Genomic DNA, 24,049 nt, shown 5'->3' with positions numbered 1-24,049 from the left:
TCAGTTTCGACAAAGATGCTGCAGAGAACTTGAAACAGAAGTGGTGCAAGATAAACAAAATATTTATTAAGCTATATCTTCAACAGTGCGACAGCCTCGATTATACTTCAAGAAGGAGCAAAGCAAACAGATTCCATTTAACCATTTTCTGCAGCCTCAGAAAATGTTTTTGAGTTGTTGAACTGGGATGAAACAGGAATAGGCACATCGGATCTTATGTGAATCACTTTCTCTTAGCGGATGAGATTATTTTGTTTGTTTCGACAATAGAAAAATTTCTTCCTCTAATTAATGAGAACTAGAGCATGTATAGCAGTAGTAGTTTTATTCATCCTTGGATTACTTTCACAAGATTATTGGACATGTCAAGGATTAAAGGTAAAGAACAAAAAACGTAATTTCTATATACAAAAATATGCATAATTCTTGGTTATTTTGTGCTTGTTTGCGTTCATAGACCTACAATATTACAGCAAGGAAATGTTGCGCCTAAATTTATTTATGATGGGATTTCGGTATATGTGCCGTTTTCAAATAATAGCCCACTGTGAAGTGTGACAGTCCACGTTCATTACTGTTAGGAAGACATTGTCCCCATGCCAACCATTTTAACTTACTTCAAGTCATACCTGTACGTATAAGAATACACAAGATTCCTCGTCGCCTTTATAAAAGGATGTGTGCCTCCACACTATAATTCCTGTCGAATTCACCTAAATACTGTACTGTTAGCACTGTTCGTGCGTCAAGTGTGACAGCTGTCCAACTCATACTGATACACCTATCTCGATGTTCGGAGCCGTTGTCTTAACGAACGTTAGAGACCTCGGCTGCGAAGGAGACACTCAGTTATTTTAAGTAGAGTGTTAGGGACGAAACTACTTTCGGGAAGTCTGATTAAGTAATATGGTTAGAACATCTAAAGGACACCGAAGCTTAGTTGTACGTTACAGGACGCTCTGTTCAACAACCAAGGTACACGTTGTTACGGCGCGGTATAAAATGTGTACATATCTGGAGTCGAACGTGTTACCTTACAAAGTCATTTTTGACAGTGAGATAGAGGATATTTTCATGTCATTTTTTTCGTTCTGTGATGAAACTGAACTGAGGGGCAATCGCTAGCTGCTAGGCGATGAAGTGCATCTGCTTATGAATATTGACTACCTTTCCTACATGGCATTCTCAGAGCTGACATAGTGCCATGAAGTAATAGGAGGCTATCTGCCATCATTCGACTACGTCATCTAAGGCTTGGGTCAGTTGCTAGACTCTCCTCAATGGCCCAACTCAGACACCAACATGATCGGTAATAATAGCAAGAGTTAGGTTAATTTTCTGCCTTTCTTTGTTTTAAAATGACAGTAAATAATGTCGTGTGGCCCACAGCCTTGTACAAACATTAAGATCTGACGCCATCTCAACGATTTCTCTGTCAATTTTGTTCTTAATTACTTGAAACAGTCTCTCATTTTTCCTTAACCATACCAGAAGTTCCTGAGGTGATCACCATGAAGCAAATTCGGAACCTCAGCGTCAGTAACCAGAGATACTACTCGTTAACTACAGAGGCGAGAGATATTACACACACACTATCTGATCAACAGCACCCGTACACCTATTATTGGATATTAATATGAATGCTTAAATTCCGTTGGGGACACTTTTAGTGAGGTATCTGAATGTCTGTGTATGAATGGCAGCCTATTCTTCCTCATCAGCTGAAACCAGAGAAGGTAGTGATGTTGGACCTTGGATCTACACTCATGCTCATAAATTAAGGATAATTGCAGAATGTGGTGCCACACAACGTGGCACTACACAAGAGTGGCGCTAATAGCATAGGAACATAGGGAACTCAGACGACACAGATCTGTAAGTCCACGGTATTGGTGATAAGTTGAGAAAACCGTCCCGAAACACATGTGCTACAAAACGCCACTGTTTCCTGCGCATGTACCCCGACATCAATATGGGATATGATCACCATGCACACGTGTACAGGCCACACAACGGGTTGGCATACTCTGGATCGGGTGGTCGAGCAGCTGCTGGAGTATAGCCTCCCATTCTTGCGGCAGTGCCTGTCGGAGCTCCTGAGGTGTCTTAGGGGTGTGAAGACGTGCAGCGATACGTCGACCGAAAGCATCCCAGACGTGCTCGATGGGGTTTAGGCCTGGAGAACAGGCAGGCCACTCCATTCACCTGATATCTTCTGTTTCAGGACTCTTCTCCACGATGGCAGCTCTGTGGGACCGTGCGTTATCATCCATCAGGAGGAAGGTGGGACCCACTGCACCCCTCAAAAGGCGGACATACTGCTGCAAAATGACGTCCCAGTACACCTGACAAGTTCCTCTGTCAAAGACTTGCAGGGGTGTACGTGCACCAATCATAATCCCACACTACACCATCACACCACGACCTCCATACAGGTCCCCTGCGAGGACATTAAGCCTTTGGTATCTGGTTCCTGGTTCACGCCAGATGAAAACCCGGCGAGAATCATTGTTCAGACTATACCTGAACTCGTCCGTTAACATAACCTGGGACCACTGTTGCAGTGACTATGTACTGTGTTCTTGACACCAGGCTTTACGGGCTCTCCTGTGACCAGATGTCAGTGGAATGCACCTTGCAGGTCTCCGGGCGAATAAACCATGTCTGTTCAGTCGTCTGTAGACTGTGCGTCTGGAGGCTACTGTTCCAGTGGCTGCGGTAAGGTCCCGAGCAAGGCTACCTGCAGTACTCCATGGCCGTCTGCGGACACTGATGGTGGTATATCGGTCTTCTTGTGGTGTTGTACACTGTGGACTTCCCGTACTGTAGCGCCTGGACACGTTTCCTGTCTGCTGGGATCGTTTCCATGAACTTGAGATCACAGTTTGCGGCACACGTAGGGCCTGTGCTACGACCTGCTGTGTTTGACCAGCCTCCAGTCGCCCTATTATTCTACCCCTCATAACGTCATCAATATGTGTTCTTTGAGCCATTTTCAACAAGCAGTCACCATTAGCACCTCTGAAAACGTCTGCACCCTTACTCGCTGCACAGTACTCTGACATGCACCGACACACCTCTGCGTATATGGACTGCTGCCAGCGCCACCGTGCGAGGACCACAGGTCAAATGCACCGCATGGTCATACCCCGAGGTGATTTAAACGCGCAAACGGCCCACCAGAGCGTTGTTTCACCATGCATCAGCATTATCCTTAATTTATGAGCATGAGTGTAGAAGGAAATCGTAGGTCTAACTCATCCCAAAAGTGTTCCATTGGGTTCAGATCAGGACACTGGGTACGGCTGCCTATTTCAAGAATGCTGTTGTCCACTACCACTGCCTCACAGTCGCAGTTTCATGACAGGACGCATTTTCATGCTGATACGAACACTCGTCTGGAAACTCTTCTCTGCTGTACACAGTACACAGTGCTGTAAAATATGTCCACATCCTTCCGAATTTTGCATTTTCTTAAGTGCAATAAAGGAATCACTCCCTAACCATGAGAAACACTCCCATACAATAAAACCACCTCCTTCGTACTCCATTGGTGGCACTACACGCGGTGGCCGTAACATTCTCAGGGCATTCTCCAAACTCAGCCCATTCCATTGGATTGCCACAGGGTAAAGCGTGACTCATCACTATAAATCACTCGTTTCCAGCCACTCACTGTCCATTGGCGTCGCTCTTTGCTCCACTTCAAAAGTCACTTAGCACTGACTACAGAAATGTGTGGTTTATGAGGAGTTGCTTGAGCATTGTACCTGTATTCAAGAGTAGTCTCACATTTAAGTGAAAATAATTTACTCAGCATGTCACAGTTCGGATTCCAGATGGGTTACTCGACTGAGAATGCTATCTACACATTTACCCATCAAATAGTACAAGCCCTAAATAACTAATTCTCGCCAGTTGGTATTTTTTGTGATCTCTCCAAGGCATTTTGTGTGGATCATGTCACACTCTTAGTAAAACTCAGGTTCTATGGAATTGAAGGCTATACACACAGCTAGTTTGAATCATACTTAATAAACAGAAAGCAAAAAGTTGTGCTGAATAACACAAATAATGTTGGGAGGGTAGTAAATTCTAGTGAATGGGGAGTTATCACAAAGGGAGTCCCACAGGGTTCAATTTTAGGTCCTCTGCTGTTCCTTATTCAAGTGAATGACCTCCCACTTAAAGTTCAGCAAGTGGAACTAGTACTTTTTGCAGATGACACGAGTGTTATAATAAATCCCATTCCAGAAAAAGCAGCTGAAGATATTGTTAAGGATGTCTTTCGAAGAATTATTAAGCAGTTCTCAGAAAATGGACTCTCCCTTAATTTTGAAAAAACTCACTATATCCACTTCTGTACACCAAATGAGTCATACCGACAGTTGATGTAGCATATGAACGGGGCTCAGTTAACAGGGTAGATTTCTCCAAATTTTTATGTGTTCACTTTGCTGACAACTTGAACTGGAAGAAGCATGCCGGCCGGAGTGGCCGAGTGGTTCTAGGCGCTACAGTCTAGAGCCGCGCGACTGCTACGGTCGCAGGTTCGAATCCTGCCTCGGGCATGGATGTGTGTGATGTCCTTAGGTTAGTTAGGTTTAAGTAGTTCTGAGTTATAGGGGACTGATGACCACAGCAGTTAAGTCCCATAGTGCTCAGAGCCATTTGAACCATTTTGGAAGATGCATGTTACTGAGCTTCTTTCACGCTTCATATAATCGCTAGCTTTGGTAATAAACAGATCAGCCTCCTAATGTACTTTGCATATTTCCACTCAATAATGTCTTATGAAATAGTTTTCTGGGGTAACTCACCACTTAGACATAAAGTATTGATTGCACAAAAGAGAGCAGTGAGAATTATTAGTGGTGTTCACCCAAGGACGTCATGTAGGCACCTCTTCAAGGAGTTAGGTATTTTAACTGCACCAACAGAGTACATATATTCGCTAATGAAATTCATTACAAATAATCCATCTCAATTCGCGAAGAACAGTGATGTTCATACATACAACACTAGAGAGGAAAAATAACCTTTCCTATCTGTTATTGAGGCTGTCAGTTGCTCATAAAGGAGTACATTATTCAGCAACAAAAAATCTTTGATCATTTGCCCAAGCAACATAAAGGGTCTGGCAGGTAGCAGATCAAGTTTTAAACCTAGCTTAAAATGATTTCATTTGGACCAATCCTTCTACTCCATGGACAAGTTCCTGTTTCAGAAATGGTAAAAAAAGTACCTCTAAATGTAGTTGCATGTGTAGAAATAAAAATTTCAGTAACATTAATATTAGCAGTATTAATGTGTGTATATATATATATATCTTGTGATATGACTTGTTCCACATCATATCGATAAAATAATCGGGAAAATGATCTACGGAACATGACATAACTAAAACTACACTACTGGCCATTAAAACTGCTACACCAAGAAGAAATGCAGATGATAAACGGTTATTCATTGGACAAATATATTATACTAGAACTGACATGTGATTACATTTTCATGTAATTTGGGTGCATATATCCTGCGAAATCCGTACCCAGAACAACCAACTCTGGCCGTAAAAACGGCCTTGATACGCCTGGGCATTGAGTCAAACAGAGCTTGGATGGCGTGTACAGGTACAGCTGCCCATGCAGCTTCAACACGATACCACAGTTCATCAAGAGTAGTGACTGGCGTATTGTGACGAGCCAGTTGCTCGGCCACCATTGACCAGACGTTTTCAATTGGTGAGACATCTGGAGAATGTGCTCGCCAGGGCAGCAGTCGAACATTTCCTTTATCCACAAAGGCCTGTACAGGACCTGCAACATGCGGTCGTGCATTATCCTGCTGAAATGTAGGGTTTCGCAGGGATCGAATGAAGGGTAGAGCTACGGGTCGTAACACATCTGAAATGTAACGTCCACTGTTCAATGTGCCGTCAATGCGAACAAGAGGTGACCGAGACGTGTAACCAGTGGCACCCCATACCATCGAGCCGGGTGATACGCCAGTATGGCGATGACGAATACACGCTTCCAATGTGCGTTCACCGCGATGTCGCCAAACGCGGATGCGACCATCATGATGCTGTAAACAGAACCCGGATTCATCCGAAAAAACTACTTTTTGCCATTCGTGCACCCAGGTTCGTGGTTGAATGCACCATCGCAGGCGCTCCTGCCTGTGATGCAGCGTCAAGGGTAACCGCAGTCATGGTCTCCGAGCTGATAGTCCATGCTGCTGCAAATGTCGTCAAACTGTTCGTGCAGATGGTTGTTGTCTTGCAAACGTCCCCATGTGTTGACTCATGGATCTAGACGTGGCTGCACGAACCGTTACAGCCATGTGGATAAGATGCCTGTCATCTGGACTGCTAGTGATACGAGGCCGTTGGGATCCATCACGGCGTTCCGTATTACCCTCCTGAACCCACCGATTCCATATTCTGGTGACAGTCATTGGATCTCGACCAACGTGGCAAGCAATTTCGCGATACGATAAACCGCAATCGCGATTGGCTACAATCTACCATTATCAAAGTCGGAAACGTGATGGTAAGCATTTCTGCTCCTTACACGAGGCATCACAACAACGTTTCACCAGGCAATGCCGGTCAACTGCTGTTTGTGTATGACAAATCGGTTAGAAACTTTCCTCATGTCAACACGTTGTAGGTGTCGCCACCGGCGCCAACCTTGTGTTAATGCTCTGAAAAGCTAATCATTTGCATATCATAGCATCTTCTTCCTGTCGGTAAAATTTCGCGTCTGTAGCACGTCATCTTCGTGGTGTAGCAATTTTAATCGCCAGTAGTATACAGGGTGAGTCACCTAACATTACCGCTGGATATATTTCGTAAACCACATCAAATACTGACGAATCGATTCCACAGATCGAAGCGGGGAGAGGGGCTAGTGTAATTGGTTAATGCAAACCATAAAAACAAGCACGGAACTATGTTTTTTAACACAAACCTACGTTTTTTTAAATGGAACCCCGTTAGTTTTGTTAGCACATCTGAACATATAAACAAATACGTAATCAGTGCCGTTTGTTGCATTGTAAAATGTTAATTACATCCGGAGATATTGTAACCTAAAGTTGACGCTTGAGTACCACTCCTCCGCTGTTCGATCGTGTGTATCGGAGAGCACCGAATTACGTAGGGATCCAAAGGGAACGGGGATGAACCTTAGGTACAGAAGAGACTGGAACAGCACATTACGTCCACATGCTAACACCTTTTTATTGGTCTTTTTCACTGACGCACATGTACATTACCATGAGGGGTGAGGTACACGTACACACGTGGTTTCCGTTTTCAATTACGGAGTGGAATAGAGTGTGTCCCGACATGTCAGGCCAATAGATGTTCAATGTGGTGGCCATCATTTGCTGCACACAATTGCAATCTCTGGAGTAATGAATGTCGTACACGCCGCAGTACATTTGGTGTAATGTCGCCGCAGTCTGCCACAATACGTTGTGTCATATCCTCTGGGGTTGTAGGCACATCACGGTACACATTCTCCTTTAACGTACCCCACAGAAAGAAGGTGTAAGATCAGGAGAACGGGCTGGCCAATTGCGGAATGTGCAGATGCACCATCATGCTGATACCACATACGTCGACGCGTTTCCAGTGGGACATTTTCGAGCAACGTTGCAGATCATTCTGTAGAAACGCGATGTATGTTGCAGCTGTTTGGGCCCCTGCAATGAAGTGAGGACCAATGAGGTGGTCGCCAATGATTCCGCACCATACATTTACAGTCCACGGTCGCTGTCGCTCTACCTGTCTGAGCCAGCGAGGATTGTCCATGGACCAGTAATGCATGTTCCGTAGATTCACTGCCCCGTGGTTTGTGAAACCCGCTTCATCGGTAAACAGGTAGAACTGCAACGCATTCTCTGTTAATGCCCATTGACAGAATTGCACTCGATGATTAAAGTCATCACCATGTAATTGCTGATGTAGCGACACATGAAACGGGTGAAAGCGGTGACGATGCAGTATGCGCATGACACTACTTTGACTCAGTCCACCGGCTCTTGCAATGTCCCGTGTACTCATGTGTCGGTTCATGGCAACAGCAGCTAACACACCAACAGCACCCGCTTCTCCTGTGACGGGAATTTTACGGACCCGTTTGCGTGCTAGGACCATACCTGTTGCATACAGTTGGCGGTAGATGTTTTGCAATGTGCGGCACGTTGGATGCTCTCTGTCCGGGTACCGTTCTGCATACACCCTGCAGGCTTCAGCTGCATTTCGTCGACACTCGCCATAGATGAGTATCATCTCCGCCTTTTCAGAGTTCGAATACACCATGGTCACAGTTCCTACAACACTACACTATCTCAGATGTCTGGTAACACGGTGTACTGCAGTTGGTCTGCGTGCGGAGACGAATGCAGAATAATAATAGCAGCAAGCGCTACATGCGGACACTGCGACAGCTAGACCAAACCACAACAGTGCACTACAGCCATACTCGTAAACACGGTCGTCATCGTAAACATGTCCCTGCAGATGCTGCTCGCCGACCGTGGCCCGTGTTTGTTACAACACGCAACTGACCGTCGGAGGTTTCAAGCTCAACTTTAGGTTACAATATCTCCGGATGTAATTAACATTTTACAATGCAACAAACGGCACTGATTACGTATTTGTTTATATGTTCAGATGTGCTAACAAAACTAACGTGGTTCCATTTTAAAAAACGTAGGTTTGTGTTAAAAAACATACTTCCGTGCATTTTTGTATGGTTTGTTTAAACAATTACACCTGCCCCTCTCCTCACGTTCGGTCTGTGGAATCGGTTCGTCAGTATTTGATGTGGTTTACGAAATATATCCAGCGGTAACGTTAGGTGACTCACCCTGTATATATATATGTATATATGTATGTATATGTGTATAAATATATATGTATATGTATATGTGTGTATGTATATATCTATCTTGTAATGTGATTGGTTCCACATCATGTCGATAAAACAATTGGGAAAATGATCTACGGAACATGACATAACTAAAACTTACTTTTTATCTCCCTATGAACATTACGCTAGCTGGATTGCTGGTAGAAGTCCAACTCACGAGTGATTCCTTCTGATGATTTCTTGCAATTGTTTGCAACCACCCTCCTCAATGCTCAACAGTCACTGGCCGTCAGTGTATCACGTCTCCCTGGTCTTGGTTTAACTGTGGTTGTTCCTTCGCGTTTCCACTTTACGAGCATGTCACAAACAGTCGATATGGACAGCTTTCGAAAAGTCAAAATTTCACTGATAGATCTGTTGGTCAAGAGACGTCCAATAACCAGTCCACGTTCGAAGTCTGTGAGCTATCCAAACAACCATTCTGCTTTTACTGCTACTCTGCTGACGAAACAGTAGCCACCGCTTGCTGTTACAAAGACAGGTCCGCCTCTCGTGACATTTACTGGTCAGTTCCGCCTTACATAGAGGTATACGAAAACCTATGATCTGATAGTGCATAATGGAAGTTTGTTGCATCCATTGCTCAATATTTTAGTTACTGTTACACAGATCAGTTCAAGCCTATCTTGTGTAATGACGTTTGCGTCACATCAGACTCAACGACATGAAGATAAAAGCTTGTTCCCAAGAAATAAATGGGATTCTTAGCCACATATGTAATATCTCTCTGAAGCAGGGTATCTTCCCAGATAGACTGCAGTATGCCATTGTCGAACCACTGCATAAAAAAGGGGATACGTCTGATGTCAACAACTACTGTCCAATCTCTCTTCTGACTGCCTTATCCAAAATTCTTGAGAGAGTGATGTATTGTAGAGTAGCTTCACACCTTTGTAAAAATAAAGTTTTAACTAAATGTCAGTTTGGTTTCCAGAAGGGTTTTTCAACGGAAAATGGTATATATACTTTCACTAATGAAATATTAAATGCTCTGAGTTACTGGAAGTCACCCATTTGTGTTTTTTGTGATCTATCAAAGGGTTTTGATTCTGTAAATTATGGAATACTTCTAGATAAGTTCAAGTACTGTGGTATGAATGGGACAGTGCTCAAATGGTTTAAATCATACCTAACAGGAAGAGTGCAGAAAGTTGAAATAAACAGTTCACATAATATGCAAAAAACTGGTGATTTCTCAAACCGGGGAACAATCAAGAATGGGGTGTCGCAAGGTTCGGTCTTGGGTCCGCTGTTGTTCTTAATATATATTAATGACTTGCCATTCTACACTCCTGGAAATTGAAATAAGAACACCGTGAATTCATTGTCCCAGGAAGGGGAAACTTTATTGACACATTCCTGGGGTCAGATACATCACATGATCACACTGACAGAACCACAGGCACATAGACACAGGCAACAGAGCATGCACAATGTCGGCACTAGTACAGTGTATATCCACCTTTCGCAGCAATGCAGGCTGCTATTCTCCCATGGAGACGATCGTAGAGATGCTGGATGTAGTCCTGTGGAACGGCTTGCCATGCCATTTCCACCTGGCGCCTCAGTTGGACCAGCGTACGTGCTGGACGTGCAGACCGCGTGAGACGACGCTTCATCCAGTCCCAAACATGCTCAACGGGGGACAGATCCGGAGATCTTGCTGGCCAGGGTATTTGACTTACACCTTCTAGAGCACGTTGGGTGGCACGGGATACATGCGGACGTGCATTGTCCTGTTGGAACAGCAAGTTCCCTTGCCGGTCTAGGAATGGTAGAACGATGGGTTCGATGACGGTTTGGATGTACCGTGCACTATTCAGTGTCCCCTCGACGATCACCAGTGGTGTACGGCCAGTGTAGGAGATCGCTCCCCACACCATGATGCCGGGTGTTGGCCCTGTGTGCCTTGGTCGTATGCAGTCCTGATTGTGGCGCTCACCTGCACGGCGCCAAACACGCATACGACCATCATGGGCACCAAGGCAGAAGCGACTCTCATCGCTGAAGACGACACGTCTCCATTCGTCCCTCCATTCACGCCTGTCGCGACACCACTGGAGGCGGGCTGCACGATGTTGGGGCGTGAGCGGAAGACGGCCTAACGGTGTGCGGGACCGTAGCCCAGCTTCATGGAGACGGTTGCGAATGGTCCTCGCCGATACCCCAGGAGCAACAGTGTCCCTAATTTGCTGGGAAGTGGCGGTGCGGTCCCCTACGGCACTGCGTAGGATCCTACGGTCTTGGCGTGCATCCGTGCGTCGCTGCGGTCCGGTCCCAGGTCGACGGGCACGTGCACCTTCCGCCGACCACTGGCGACAACATCGATGTACTGTGGAGACCTCACGCCCCACGTGTTGAGCAATTCGGCGGTACGTCCACCCGGCCTCCCGCATGCCCACTATACGCCCTCGCTCAAAGTCCGTCAACTGCACATACGGTTCACGTCCACGCTGTCGCGGCATGCTACCAGTGTTAAAGACTGCGATGGAGCTCCGTATGCCACGGCAAACTGGCTGACACTGACGGCGGCGGTGCACAAATGTTGCGCAGCTAGCGCCATTCGACGGCCAACACCGCGGTTCCTGGTGTGTCCGCTGTGCCGTGCGTGTGATCATTGCTTGTACAGCCCTCTCGCAGTGTCCGGAGCAAGTATGGTGGGTCTGACACACCGGTGTCAATGTGTTCTTTTTTCCATTTCCAGGAGTGTATATTCACGAAGATGCAAAGCTGGTACTTTTTGCTGATGATACAGGTATAGCTATCACACCCAACACACAAGAATTAACTGATGAAATTGTAAACGATGTTTTTCAGAAAATCGTTAAGTGGTTCTCTGCAGATGCGCTCTCATTAAACTTCGACAAAACACAGTATGTACAGTTCCACACAGTAATAGGAATGACCCCATTAATAAATATAGACTTCGATCAGAAATCGGTAGCTAAGGTGTTGTTATTGTGGTCTTCAGTCCTGAGACTAGTTTGATGCAGCTCTCCATACTAGTGTATCCTGTGCAAGCTTCTTCATCTCCCAGTACCTACTGCAGTCTACATCCTTCTGAATCTGCTTAGTGTAGTCATCTCTTGGTCTCCCTCTACGATTTTTTACCCTCCACCCTGCCCTCCAGTACTAAATTGGTGCTACCTCGATGTCTCAGAACATGTCCTACCAACCGATCCCTTCTTCTAGTCAAGTTGTGCCACAAGCTCCACTTCTCCCTAATTCTATTCAATACCTTCTCATTAGTTATGTGATCTACCCATCTAATTTTCAGCATTCTTCTGTAGCACCACATCTCGAAAGCTTCTATTCTCTTCTTTTTTAAACTATTTATCGTCCACGTTTCACTTCCATACATGGCTACACTCCACACAAATACTTTCAGAAACGACTTCCTGACACTTAAATCTATACTCGATGTTAACAAATTTTTCTTCTTCAGAAACGCTTTCCTTGCCATTGCCAGTCTACATTTTATATCCTCTCTACTTCGACCATCATCAGTTATTTTGCTCCCCAAATAGCAAAACTCCTTTACTACTTTAAGTGACCCATTTCCTAATCTAATTCCCTCAGCATCACCTGACTAAATTCAACTACATTCCATTATCCTCGTTCTGCTTTTGTTGATATTCATCTTATACCTTCCTTTCAAGACATTGCTCTTCCAAGTCCTTTGCTGTCTCTGACAGAATTACAATGTCATCGGCGAACCTCAAAGTTTTTATTTCTTCTCCATGGATCTTAATACCTACTCCGAACTTTTCTTTTGTTTCCTTTATTGCCTGCTCAATACACAGATTGAATAACATCAGGGATAGGCTACAACCCTTTCTCAATCCCTTCCCAACCACTGCTTCCCTTTCATACCCCTTGACTCGTATAACTGCCATTTGGTTTCTATACAAATTGTAAATAGCCTTTCGCTCCCTATATTTTACCCCTACCACCTTCAGAATTTGAAAGAGAGAATTCCAGTCAACATTTTCAAAAGCTTTATCTAAGTCTACAAATGCTAGAAACGTAGGTTTGCCTCTCCTTAATCTAGCTTCTACGGTAAGTCGTAGAGTCAGTATTGCCTCACGTGTTCCAACATTTCTACGGAATCCAAACTGATCTTCCCCGAGATCGGCTTCTATCAGTTTTTCCATTCGTCTGTAAAGAATTCTCGTTAGTATTTTGCAGCTGTGACTTATTAAACTGATAGTTCGGTAATTTTCACATCTGTCAACACCTGCTTCCTTTGGGATTGGGATTATTATATTCTTCTTGAAGTCTGAGGGTATTTCGCCTGTCTCATACATCTTGCTCACCAGATGATAGAGTTTTGTTAGGACTGGCTCTCCCAAGGCTGTCAGTAGTTCTAATGGAATGTTGTCTACTGCCGGGGCCTTGTTTCGACTCAGGTCTTTCAGTGCTCTGTCAAACGCTTCACGCAATATCAGTCTCCCATTTGATCTTCATCTACATCCTCTTCCATTTCCATAATATTGTCCTCAAGTACATCGCCCTTGTATAGACCCTCTATATACTCCTTCCACCTTTCTGCTTTCCCTTCTTTGCTTAGAACTTGCTTTCCATCAAAGCTCTTGATATTCATGCAAGTAATTCTCCTTTCTCCAAAGGTCTCTTTAATTTTCCTGTAGGCTGTATCTATCTTACTCCTAGTGAGATAAGCCTCTACATCCTTACATTTGTCCTCTAGCCATCCCTGCTTAGCCATTTTGCACTTCCTGTCGATCTCATTTTTGAGACGTTTGTATTCCTTTTTGCCTGCTTCATTTACTGCATTTTTATATTTTCTCCTTTCATCAATTAAATTCAATATTTCTTCTGTTACCCAAGGGTTTCTACTAGCCCTCGTCTTTTTACCTATTTGATCCTCTGCTGCCTTCACTGTTTCATCCCACAAAGCTACCCATTCTTCTTCTACTGCATTTCTTTCCCCCATTCCTGTCAATTGTTCCCTTATGCTTGCCCTGAAACTCTGTACAAACTCTGGTTCTTTCAGTTTATCCAGGACCCATCTCCTTAAATTCCCACCTTTTTGCAGTTTCTGCAGTTTTAATCTACAGTTCATAACCAATAGATTGTGGTCAGAGTCCACATCTGCCCCTGGAAAGTCTTACAATTTAAAACCTGCTTCCTAAATTTCTGTCTTACCATTATATAATCTATCTGATACCTTTTAGTATCTCCAGGGTTTTTCCATGTATACAACCTTCTTTCATGATTCTTAAACCAAGTGAAAGCTATGATTAAGTTATGCTCTGTGCAAAATTCTACCAGACGGCTTCCTCCTTCATTTCTTAGCCCCAATCCATATTCACCTACTATCTTTCCTTCTCTCCCTTTCCCTACTCTTGAATTCCAGTCACCCACGACTACTAAATTTTCGTCTTCCTTCACTACCTGAATAATTTCTTTTATCTCATCATACATTTCATCAATTTCTTCATCATCTGCAGAGCTAGTTGGCATATAAACTTGTACTACTGTAGTAGGCGTGGGCTTCGTGTCTATCTTGGCCACAATAATGCGTTCATTATGCTGTTTGTAGTAGCTTACCCATACTCTTATTTTTTTATTCATTATTAAACCTAATCCTGCATTACCCCTATTTGATTTGGTATTTATGGCTCTGTATTCACCTGACCAAAAGCCTTGTTGCTCCTGCCACCGAACTTCACTAATTCCCACTAAATCTAACTTTAAACTATCCATTTCCCTTTTTAAATTTTCTAACCTACATGCCCGATTAAGTAATCTGACATTCCACGCTCCATTCTGTAGAACGCCAGTTTTCTTTCTCCTGATAACAACGTCCTCTTGAGTAGTCCCCGCCGGGAGATCCGAATGGGGGACTATTTTACCTCCGGAATATTTTATCCAAGAGGACGCCATCATCATTTAAGCAAACAGTAAAGCTGCATGCCCTCATGAAAAATTACGGCTGTAGTTTCCCCTTGCTTTCAGCCATTCGCAGTACCAGAGCAGCAAGGCCATTTTGGTTAGTGTTAAAAGGCCAGATCAGTCAATCATCCAGACTGTTGCCCCTGCAACTACTGAAAAGGCTGCTGCCCCTCTTCAGGAACCACATGTTTGTCTGGGCTCTCAACAGATACACCTCCGTTGTGGTTGCACCTACGGTACGGCTATCTGTATCGTTGAGGCACGCAGCCTTCCCACCAACGCCAAGGTAGAATATTCAAAAGTTCTAGGTGTATGCATCGTTGAGGGGTTGAACTGGAAAAAACACACTGAGGATCTGCTGAAACGTTTAAGTTCAGCTACTTATGCTATTAGGGTCATCGCAAATTTTCGCGATATACACTCCTGGAAATTGAAATAATAACACCGTGAATTCATTGTCCCAGGAAGGGGAAACTTTATTGACACATTCCTGGGGTCAGATACATCACATGATCACACTGACAGAACCACAGGCACATAGACACAGGCAACAGAGCATGCACAATGTCGGCACTAGTACAGTGTATATCCACCTTTCGCAGCAATGCAGGCTGCTATTCTCCCATGGAGACGATCGTAGAGATGCTGGATGTAGTCCTGTGGAACGGCTTGCCATGCCATTTCCACCTGGCGCCTCAGTTGGACCAGCGTTCGTGCTGGACGTGCAGACTGCGTGAGACGACGCTTCATCCAGTCCCAAACATGCTCAATGGGGGACAGATCCGGAGATCTTGCTGGCCAGGGTAGTTGACTTACACCTTCTAGAGCACGTTGGGTGGCACGGGATACATGCGGACGTGCATTGTCCTGTTGGAACAGCAAGTTCCCTTGCCGGTCTAGGAATGGTAGAACGATGGGTTCGATGACGGTTTGGATGTACCGTGCACTATTCAGTGTCCCCTCGACGATCACCAGTGGTGTACGGCCAGTGTAGGAGATCGCTCCCCACACCATGATGCCGGGTGTTGGCCCTGTGTGCCTCGGTCGTATGCAGTCCTGATTGTGGCGCTCACCTGCACGGCGCCAAACACGCATACGACCATCATTGGCACCAAGGCAGAAGCGGCTCTCATCGCTGAAGACGACACGTCTCCATTCGTCCCTCCATTCACGCCTGTCGCGACACCACTGGAGGCGGGCTGCACGATGTTGGGGCGTGAGCGGAAGACGGCCTAACGGTGTGCGGGACCGTAGCCCAGCTTCATGGAGACGGTTGCGAATGGTCCTCGCCGATACCCCAGGAGCAACAGTGTCCCTAATTTGCTGGGAAGTGGCGGTGCGGTCCCCTACGGCACTGCGTAGGATCCTACGGTCTTGGCGTGCATCCGTGCGTCGCTGCGGTCCGGTCCCAGGTCGACGGGCACGTGCACCTTCCGCCGACCACTGGCGACAACATCGATGTACTGTGGAGACCTCACGCCCCACGTGTTGAGCAATTCGGCGGTACGTCCACCCGGCCTCCCGCATGCCCACTATACGCCCTCGCTCAAAGTCCGTCAACTGCACATACGGTTCACGTCCACGCTGTCGCGGCATGCTACCAGTGTTAAAGACTGCGATGGAGCTCCGTATGCCACGGCAAACTGGTTGACACTGACGGCGGCGGTGCACAAATGCTGCGCAGCTAGCGCCATTCGACGGCCAACACCGCGGTTCCTGGTGTGTCCGCTGTGCCGTGCGTGTGATCATTGCTTGTACAGCCCTCTCGCAGTGTCCGGAGCAAGTACGGTGGGTCTGACACACCGGTGTCAATGTGTTCTTTTTTCCATTGCCAGGAGTGTACATCTGAGTAAATTAGGTTACCACGCCTATTTTCATTCTCTGCTTTCGTATGACATCATATTCTGGGGTAACTCTTCATTGAGTAAAAGAGTGTTCATTGCACAAAAGCGTGTAATCAGAATAATTGCTGGAGCTCATCCAGGATCATGCTGCAGACACTTATTTAAAGAGCTAAAAATATTCATTGTAGCCTCACAATATATATATTCACTTATGAAATTTGTTATTAACAATCCGAACGAATTCAAAAGTAATAGCAGTGTACATGGATGCAACACTAGGAGAAAGGATGATCTTCACTACTCAAGGTTAAATCTAACTTTGGCTCAGAAGGGGGTAAATTACGCTCCCACAAAAGTCTTTGGTCACTTACCTAATAGCATCAAAAGTCCGACAGATAGCCATATAGCATTTAAAAGGAAATTAAAAGAAATTCTTAATGGCAACTCCTTCTACTCATCAGATGAATTTTTGGATATAGTAAGTGGGTAATTTCCCAACAACCACAAAAAAATGAAAAATATTGTGTGTCATGTAATATTTTGTCTAATGTAATATCTTGTATAGACACCTTTTATTAACCTGACACGTTCCACATCATTAGGAAGTGTTGTAATCATGATCTATGGAACAAGTACTAATCTAATCTAAACTAATCTAACTGTACCTGTGCAGGTCTTGAGGCAGTGCTGATGGTGTTCGTGGGAGCACACGTCTGGAGCGACGTGAGGATGTGTCTGCTGCAAGGGCCGCGCCGCTACTTCAAGGTGCTCACCAACTGGTCAGTCACAGGACCTATTATACTTAACATAAAGAGTTTCCGCCGGCCGCGGTGGTCTAGCGGTTCTGGCGCTGCAGTCCGGAACCGCGGGACTGCTACGGTCGCATGTTCGAATCCTGCCTCGGGCAAGGGTGTGTGTGATGTCCTTCGGTTAGTTAGGTTTAAGTAGTTCTAAGTTCTAGGGGACTTATGACCTAAGATGTTGAGTCCCATAGTGCTCAGAACCATTTGAACCATTTTTAAAGAGTTTCCTATATAACTCTGATACAATTATCTTCACACGCAGAAGCACTACTTGTATATTAACGACCGTTGCGTCCCTCTCCACACACCACAATCTAGTATCAACGAACAAGGAAGTATTGAAATCTGCATGTTGTGCTGTGAAGTTGGCGATACGACAAGGTTCTTTTCTTGCTCCATTGCTTTTCTTGGTGCCTAAATAAGTGATATACCACTAAATTTAATACGAAGGGGTCAATAATACAAGCAACACTTTTCTTCTGAAAGCCAGTTGGTTTTATTCAGGATTCCAATGCACCATATTATTACCTACTTTTTTGGTTGCAACACCCTATTTTTCAACATAATCTAAGTTCAATGCGATGGTCTTATGCATCTGTGGTGAGCTTACTGTAAGACCTTCAGTACACACACCATCAGATTTTTTGACTTGTCGCTCTAACGAAGTAGGCGAGTGTCAGCAATATGTCTCGTGGTCTTATCGTGGCGTGTTTATCTTCTGCCGTTAGGTCAGACGATAGAAATGCCACTTGTACGCTTAAAGTAGCAGATTGACGGTGACCAACTTTAAACAGAACTTGATTAATTTTCACACACATTTATTAAAATAATAACAAGCATAAAAATTACTTAACCTGGTTCTGGATGCTATTTACAATTGACAATCTGAAGTTCCTTTGGTATTGGGACGTTAATCTTATTCTCACATATATCTCTGATACTTGACAGAAGTGTCTATACATTTATCTTCATGGCTATATACAGGAATATGGTAATCTTATTAGGTGCAGACTGAAACTTGACTATAGACTGGTACAGACTGATGCAGACTGGTACAGACTGGTGCAGACAAATGCAGACTGACTAATCTGAGGTCTGTACACTAGTTATAATACCTCGCGCGTTCAGGTATCACTGCGCAAGTCTGATTCGCGAGGAGAAAAGGTTCTACGTTAGCAGCAATCTCATTGGCTGTGTTACATATTAATACGCAGTTGGGCGGAAGCAGAATTTGGTCCGTCTCTATGGCAGCGCCATCTCGTAGTGGGGAGACGGACGAGCACTGCACCTGCGCTGTTGTGCTTAGCGGGACGCGTTCTATTGGGAAAGTTGTGTACACGCTGACTAGGCGGAACTATGTACACAACAGCATCCTTACTGGGAGGGCGGGAGGGCCTATATGTCCACATGGTACCACTCTACTGGCCAATGTCAGAGCCAACGTCTTGCTGCATCAGTTACCTCCCCATTATCCACGTGCGGTTTCCTGTGGAGTGCATCCTTCATTGGACCAAGCAGATGGAAGTCGGAAGGGGCGAGAACTGGGATGTAGGGTGGATGAGGAGGACCAGTCCAAAGAAGTTTTGTGAGCTCCTCTTTGGTGCATAGACTTGTGTGAGACATTGCGTTGCCATGGAGACGTTCTTCTTACGATCATCCTCGCAACACGCAAGCAGTTCTGCACAGCAAGCAATTCCGCATTGTTGCTCATTATGGTCTTGTGTTATCCGCCCCGATAGCTGAGTGGTCAGCGTGACGGATTGCTGTCCTAGGGGCCCGGGTTCGATTCCCGACTGGGTCGGAGATTTTCTCCGCTCAGGGACTAGGTGTTGTGCTGCCTTCATCATCATTTCATCCCCATCCGGCGCGCAGGTCGCCCAATGTGTCGTCGAATGTAATAAGATCTGCACCAAGGCGGCCGGACCTGCCCCGCAAGGAGCCTCCCAGCCAATGACGCCAAACGCTCACTTCCATAGTCTTCTGTTAGGCGATGAGGAATCCATCAAGCACATACACCTTTGAGTACCCCAATAGGTGGACCAGTGTGTCAGCACTACCAACAAGATGTCCGATAGTGGAAAGAGGTGTTTGAGTGCGATGCGTCGATCATCTGGAATGAGAGCGTCCGCACGTTCCAACATAGCAGAAGTCACAGTTGTGTGCAGACTCGCGGCACGCGGGATATCGGACAGGTTTGCACAACCCTGCGATGACAACAGACGCCTCGCCCAACGGCTCACCATGCTTTTGTTCACTGACAGATCTACGTAGACATTTGGCAAGCACCTATGAATATCTGCGGTGTTCTGGTTCTGCACCAAAATAAACTCAATGGCAGTTCTCTGCTTGAAACGCACCTCTGTAACAAACGTCATTTTGAAGGCTACGCATAGTGCCGAGATCAGTCGGAACTTCGTGATATTGTTGGGGCTGAAGCGAGAATATTCCACGTTGTCTCACAACAAATTCCGCATTTTTTCAACCGAAGCTGGCCGGTAAAAAAACTGTTGCATTACTTATTGGACGCTCCAGTAAATCAATCAAAAATTTTTTAATTTCTTTTGCTAAAAGTTCCATTATCAAGTACGTAAATAATTCAGCAATGAGGGTAATTAGTAACTTCAGTTCCTAACTAACAGGGAACACATTGTCAGAAAGTCGTTTAATCCGCACAAACCACGATACATACAGCTTCTGACACAATTTTCTCTTAAAAAGAAATTTCATTGTCACAAGATGATGAAATAAATAAAAAAATCCAAATCTTAAGACTGAAGACAGATGTAAAGTTTCCATGGAAAGCACATGTTATGGTGTGGAATGCTTAGACCACAAGTGTCCAACCTTCGGGCCACATGCGACCGAAAACAAGTATCAATGAGGCCCAAGAAGTGAGATCTATCACACGATCAACCAGCCGCGATGGATGAGCGGTTCTAGGCGCTTGAGCCCGGAACCACGCGACTGCTACGGTCGCAGGTTCTAATCCTACCTCGGGCATGGATGTGTATATTGTCCTTAGGTTAGTTAGATTTAAGTCGTTTTAAGTTCTAGGGGACTGATGACCTCAGATGTTAAGTCCCATAGAGCTCAGAGCCATTTTTGTATCACACGATCGGTAAAAAAATCTCATGTCATTGTTGAGCTCATTATGTGCAACCATAAATAAATTGTCTTCTTCCACTGTGGCCCAGGTGAGGTACAGAGCGAGGTGGCGCAGTGGTTACCACACTCGACTCACATTCGGGAGGACGATGGTTCAAATCCATGTCCGACCATTCAGATTTAGGCATTCCTTGATTTCCCTAAACCACTTAGACAAATACCGAGATGGTTCCTTGAAAGGGCACGGCCAATTTCCAGCCCCATCCTTCCCTTATCCGAACTTGTTCTCCGTCTCTGATGACGACGTTGTAGACGGGACGATAAACCTAATATCCTCCTCCATCTGAGATAAGTGTTTGGAAACCTCTGGCTTAGACCACTGATTTCAGTTCCTTGGACCAACAATGCCGTAATCTAGACGCCAATACTGGCAAAATTTGAAGCTTTCTTCTTCCACACAAACCAGTGCTATTCTGCACAGAGTGAATGTCACAATCGAATGTGTTGGAATGGTGTGAGTCCGTAGCCCTGATATCGATCCAGACACTCCAGTTTAAAAGCCAGATCAAACTGTGGGAATGAAATTCATCGTGGCGACAATTCTGTATAAATTATTCTTGATTTCCTTCTGTCAAATTGGAGTAAAAATGCGACCTTCCACATTTTCGAATACCGCCTTCGTGACTGCTACTTTTGTCTCCTGTTACAGCCAGTAGTCGATCTGTCACTGGGCGATTACGTCACTGTGACGCCAAAGAAGTCAAGCAATATACATGTACATAGGAGATTAAGGCGACTTGCAGAACACCAACGACTCATTAAATATAGAAACATCAGCAGATCATGAGATGGTGAACTTATGCGAACAAACAAGCGTAAAATTATGCTTGAAGACTCGAAAACTTTGTCGCACAACACTGATTGTTATCATAGCGGCCGTTGAATTCTCAACTTACAGCAATGACTCTATGTAGGGTACTTTCGGTATTCTTAATTTGTGTGTGTCACCAGAGCACGGCGTAGAGGGACTTAAAGGGAAACGGAGCATGTCGTTCACATTCCATGAGGGCAGGTTCCTTATGTTTTAGTTGGCAGGAGAGCCAACACCGTGTTACTAGAGGAGGCCGAAAGGCACGCGTTTTAGCTCACGCAGGCTGGCGTGAGGTCTGGAACAGGACAAGGAAATTAGAATGTAGAAAAACGGACGTAGCTGGTGGAATACTTAACATTAATCCGTTAATGAAGAACGTCGGTCTTGATGGTACATGAATCAATATCAATAGTAACTGATAATGGCGCCTTGCTAGGTCGTAGCAAATGACGTAGCTGAAGGCTATGCTAAACTATTGTCTCGGCAAATGAGAGCGTATTTTGTCAGTGAACCATCGCTAGCAAAGTCGGTTGTACAACTGGGGCGAGTGCTAGGAAGTCTCTCTAGACCTGCCGTGTGGCGGCGCTCGGTCTGCAATCACTGATAGTGGCGACACGCGGGTCCGACGTATACTAACGGACCGCGGCCGATTTAAAGGCTACCACCTAGCAAGTGTGGTGTCTGGCGGTGACACCACATTCCTCCCCCGCAAATCGGCGTACGGTTGTTGCATAAGGCTTCCGCCCGCCGTGGGGAGGACCCCATGTTGACGTATGCGACGAGGTGGGGAGCCTAACAACAGGCGAGGCTATGCCACCCGCACCCTGCCATTCGGACCGCGGGGAGCTAGGAAACGCCTGAAAACCTGCTCCAGGGTGCACGGCAACATGCGGTGTATGCGCCCGCAGAGAGACAGGAGGGGCCGAAGGGTCGACCTCCATCGGGCGTCGCCGGCGGGAGAACAGGCGGCGGCGGCGGTGGCGGCGGCGCGGCGCCATGGGGCAAAATGGAAGGCAGCGTCGGTAACACCTGGGACTGAGGCGAGCCAGTAGATGGGTCCCCAGGGCGCTGACCGGACGGCACCGTCACTGAAAGCAGACGGCGAGCGGCAGATCCCATGCGATGACAGAGGCGCAGCTGGTTGAGATGCCGGCGCACCTCACCAGAGGCCCCCAAAACCAGATACATAGCGCGTCCGAGGTAGCGAAGAATGCGCCCTTCGAGCCAACGCCATGAACCTCGGTAGTGACGATAGTAGACAACGTCGCCTGGGGCAAAAGCAGGTGTCTGCCGCTGCACGGGAACCTGATGCGGCGGATGCAGCAAAGACATCAAGGTTCGATGAAGGCGACTGTGGAGCAACTCAGCTGGCGAGCGACCATCTCGGGGCTGAGAGCGATACGAGGACAAAAAGAGAAATAACGCGTCCTCCCGAGAATGCGACTCTTTCAACTTCAACATCTGTGACTTGAAAGTCCTGACCAATCGTTCAGCGGCACCGTTTGACTGTGACGAAAACGGCGCGGACGTCAGATGTTGAAAACCATTGGCCTTGCAGAATGACTGAAATTCTGCGGACATGAATTGTGGGCCATTGTCGGAAACATAGTCTGTGGAAGACCTTCAATGCAAAAAAATAGCAGATAACGCTTGGATGGTGGCAGATGACGTCGTGGAAGACATCCGGACAACAAAAGGAAAATTACTGAATGAATCTACCACAACCACCCATGGAGCATTCCAGAATGGACCAGCAAAATCGATGTGCAAGCGTTGCCAAGGGGAAGTGGCTTTTGGCCATGCAAAGAATTTCCGCGGTGGGGCTGATTGTTGTTCGGCACACATCATGCAAGAAGAGCACATATTCGTAATCGCGGCATCGATTCCGAACCAAGTACAGTGCTGACGAGCAAGTTGCTTCGTTCTCATTATACCCCAATGTCCTTGGTGGAGAAGCTGTAAGACAGAGGACTGTAACGAACGTGGAACCACGACCCTGGACTGATCATTATCAGAACGCAACAGCAAAACACCACATCGAACAAAAAGTCTCTCCTGGTGAGCAAAAAATCGGCGAACCAACGGATCCCCGATCCGTGACTTTGACAAGGGCCATTGCGTAGCAACAAAACGCAGAACGGTAGCAAGGACAGGGTCGGCAGCTGTGGCAGTAGCTACATGACGAAAATCAATCGGAAACGATTCGACCACGGCATCGGTTTCCGAATCAATGAACATGCAAGCAAGTTCGGAGGAATCAAATGCTCTATCCTCAGCAACAGGCAAATGGGACAACGCATCGGCGTTTCCGTGCTTAGCAGTGGACCGATACAAGATATCGTAGCGGTACTGCGAGAGGAAAATAGACCAGCGAATGAATTTCTGCGCTGTACATGGAGGTACAGGCTTGTTCGGATGAAAAAGCGATGTCAAAGGTTTGTGGTCTGTGATTATGGTAAAGTGACGACCATACAAGAAATCATGAAACTTTGTAACACCAAATGCGAGAGCCAATGCTTCTTTCTCGATCTGTGAATAATTTCTTTGCGCAGACGAGAGCAATTT

General features: G+C 45.9%; 1 protein-coding gene across 1 annotated transcript in view; it reads left to right on the top strand.

Moving 5' to 3' along the window:
- The window catches only part of LOC126237094 (short transient receptor potential channel 4-like), a 318,000-nt gene that overhangs the window by 82,592 nt on the left and 211,359 nt on the right, over positions 1-24,049 (top strand). Inside the window, exon 6 of the mRNA XM_049946938.1 lies at positions 17,379-17,484. Within this exon, the coding sequence (XP_049802895.1) occupies positions 17,379-17,484 (106 nt within the window). The remainder of the gene's footprint in view (positions 1-17,378; positions 17,485-24,049) is intronic.

This window comes from Schistocerca nitens, chromosome 1 (assembly GCF_023898315.1).
Source record: "Schistocerca nitens isolate TAMUIC-IGC-003100 chromosome 1, iqSchNite1.1, whole genome shotgun sequence".
Lineage (NCBI taxonomy): Eukaryota > Metazoa > Arthropoda > Insecta > Orthoptera > Acrididae > Schistocerca > Schistocerca nitens.
The sequence above is the reverse complement of the archived record's forward strand: the minus strand, read 5'-3'. Positions and strand labels throughout refer to the sequence as shown.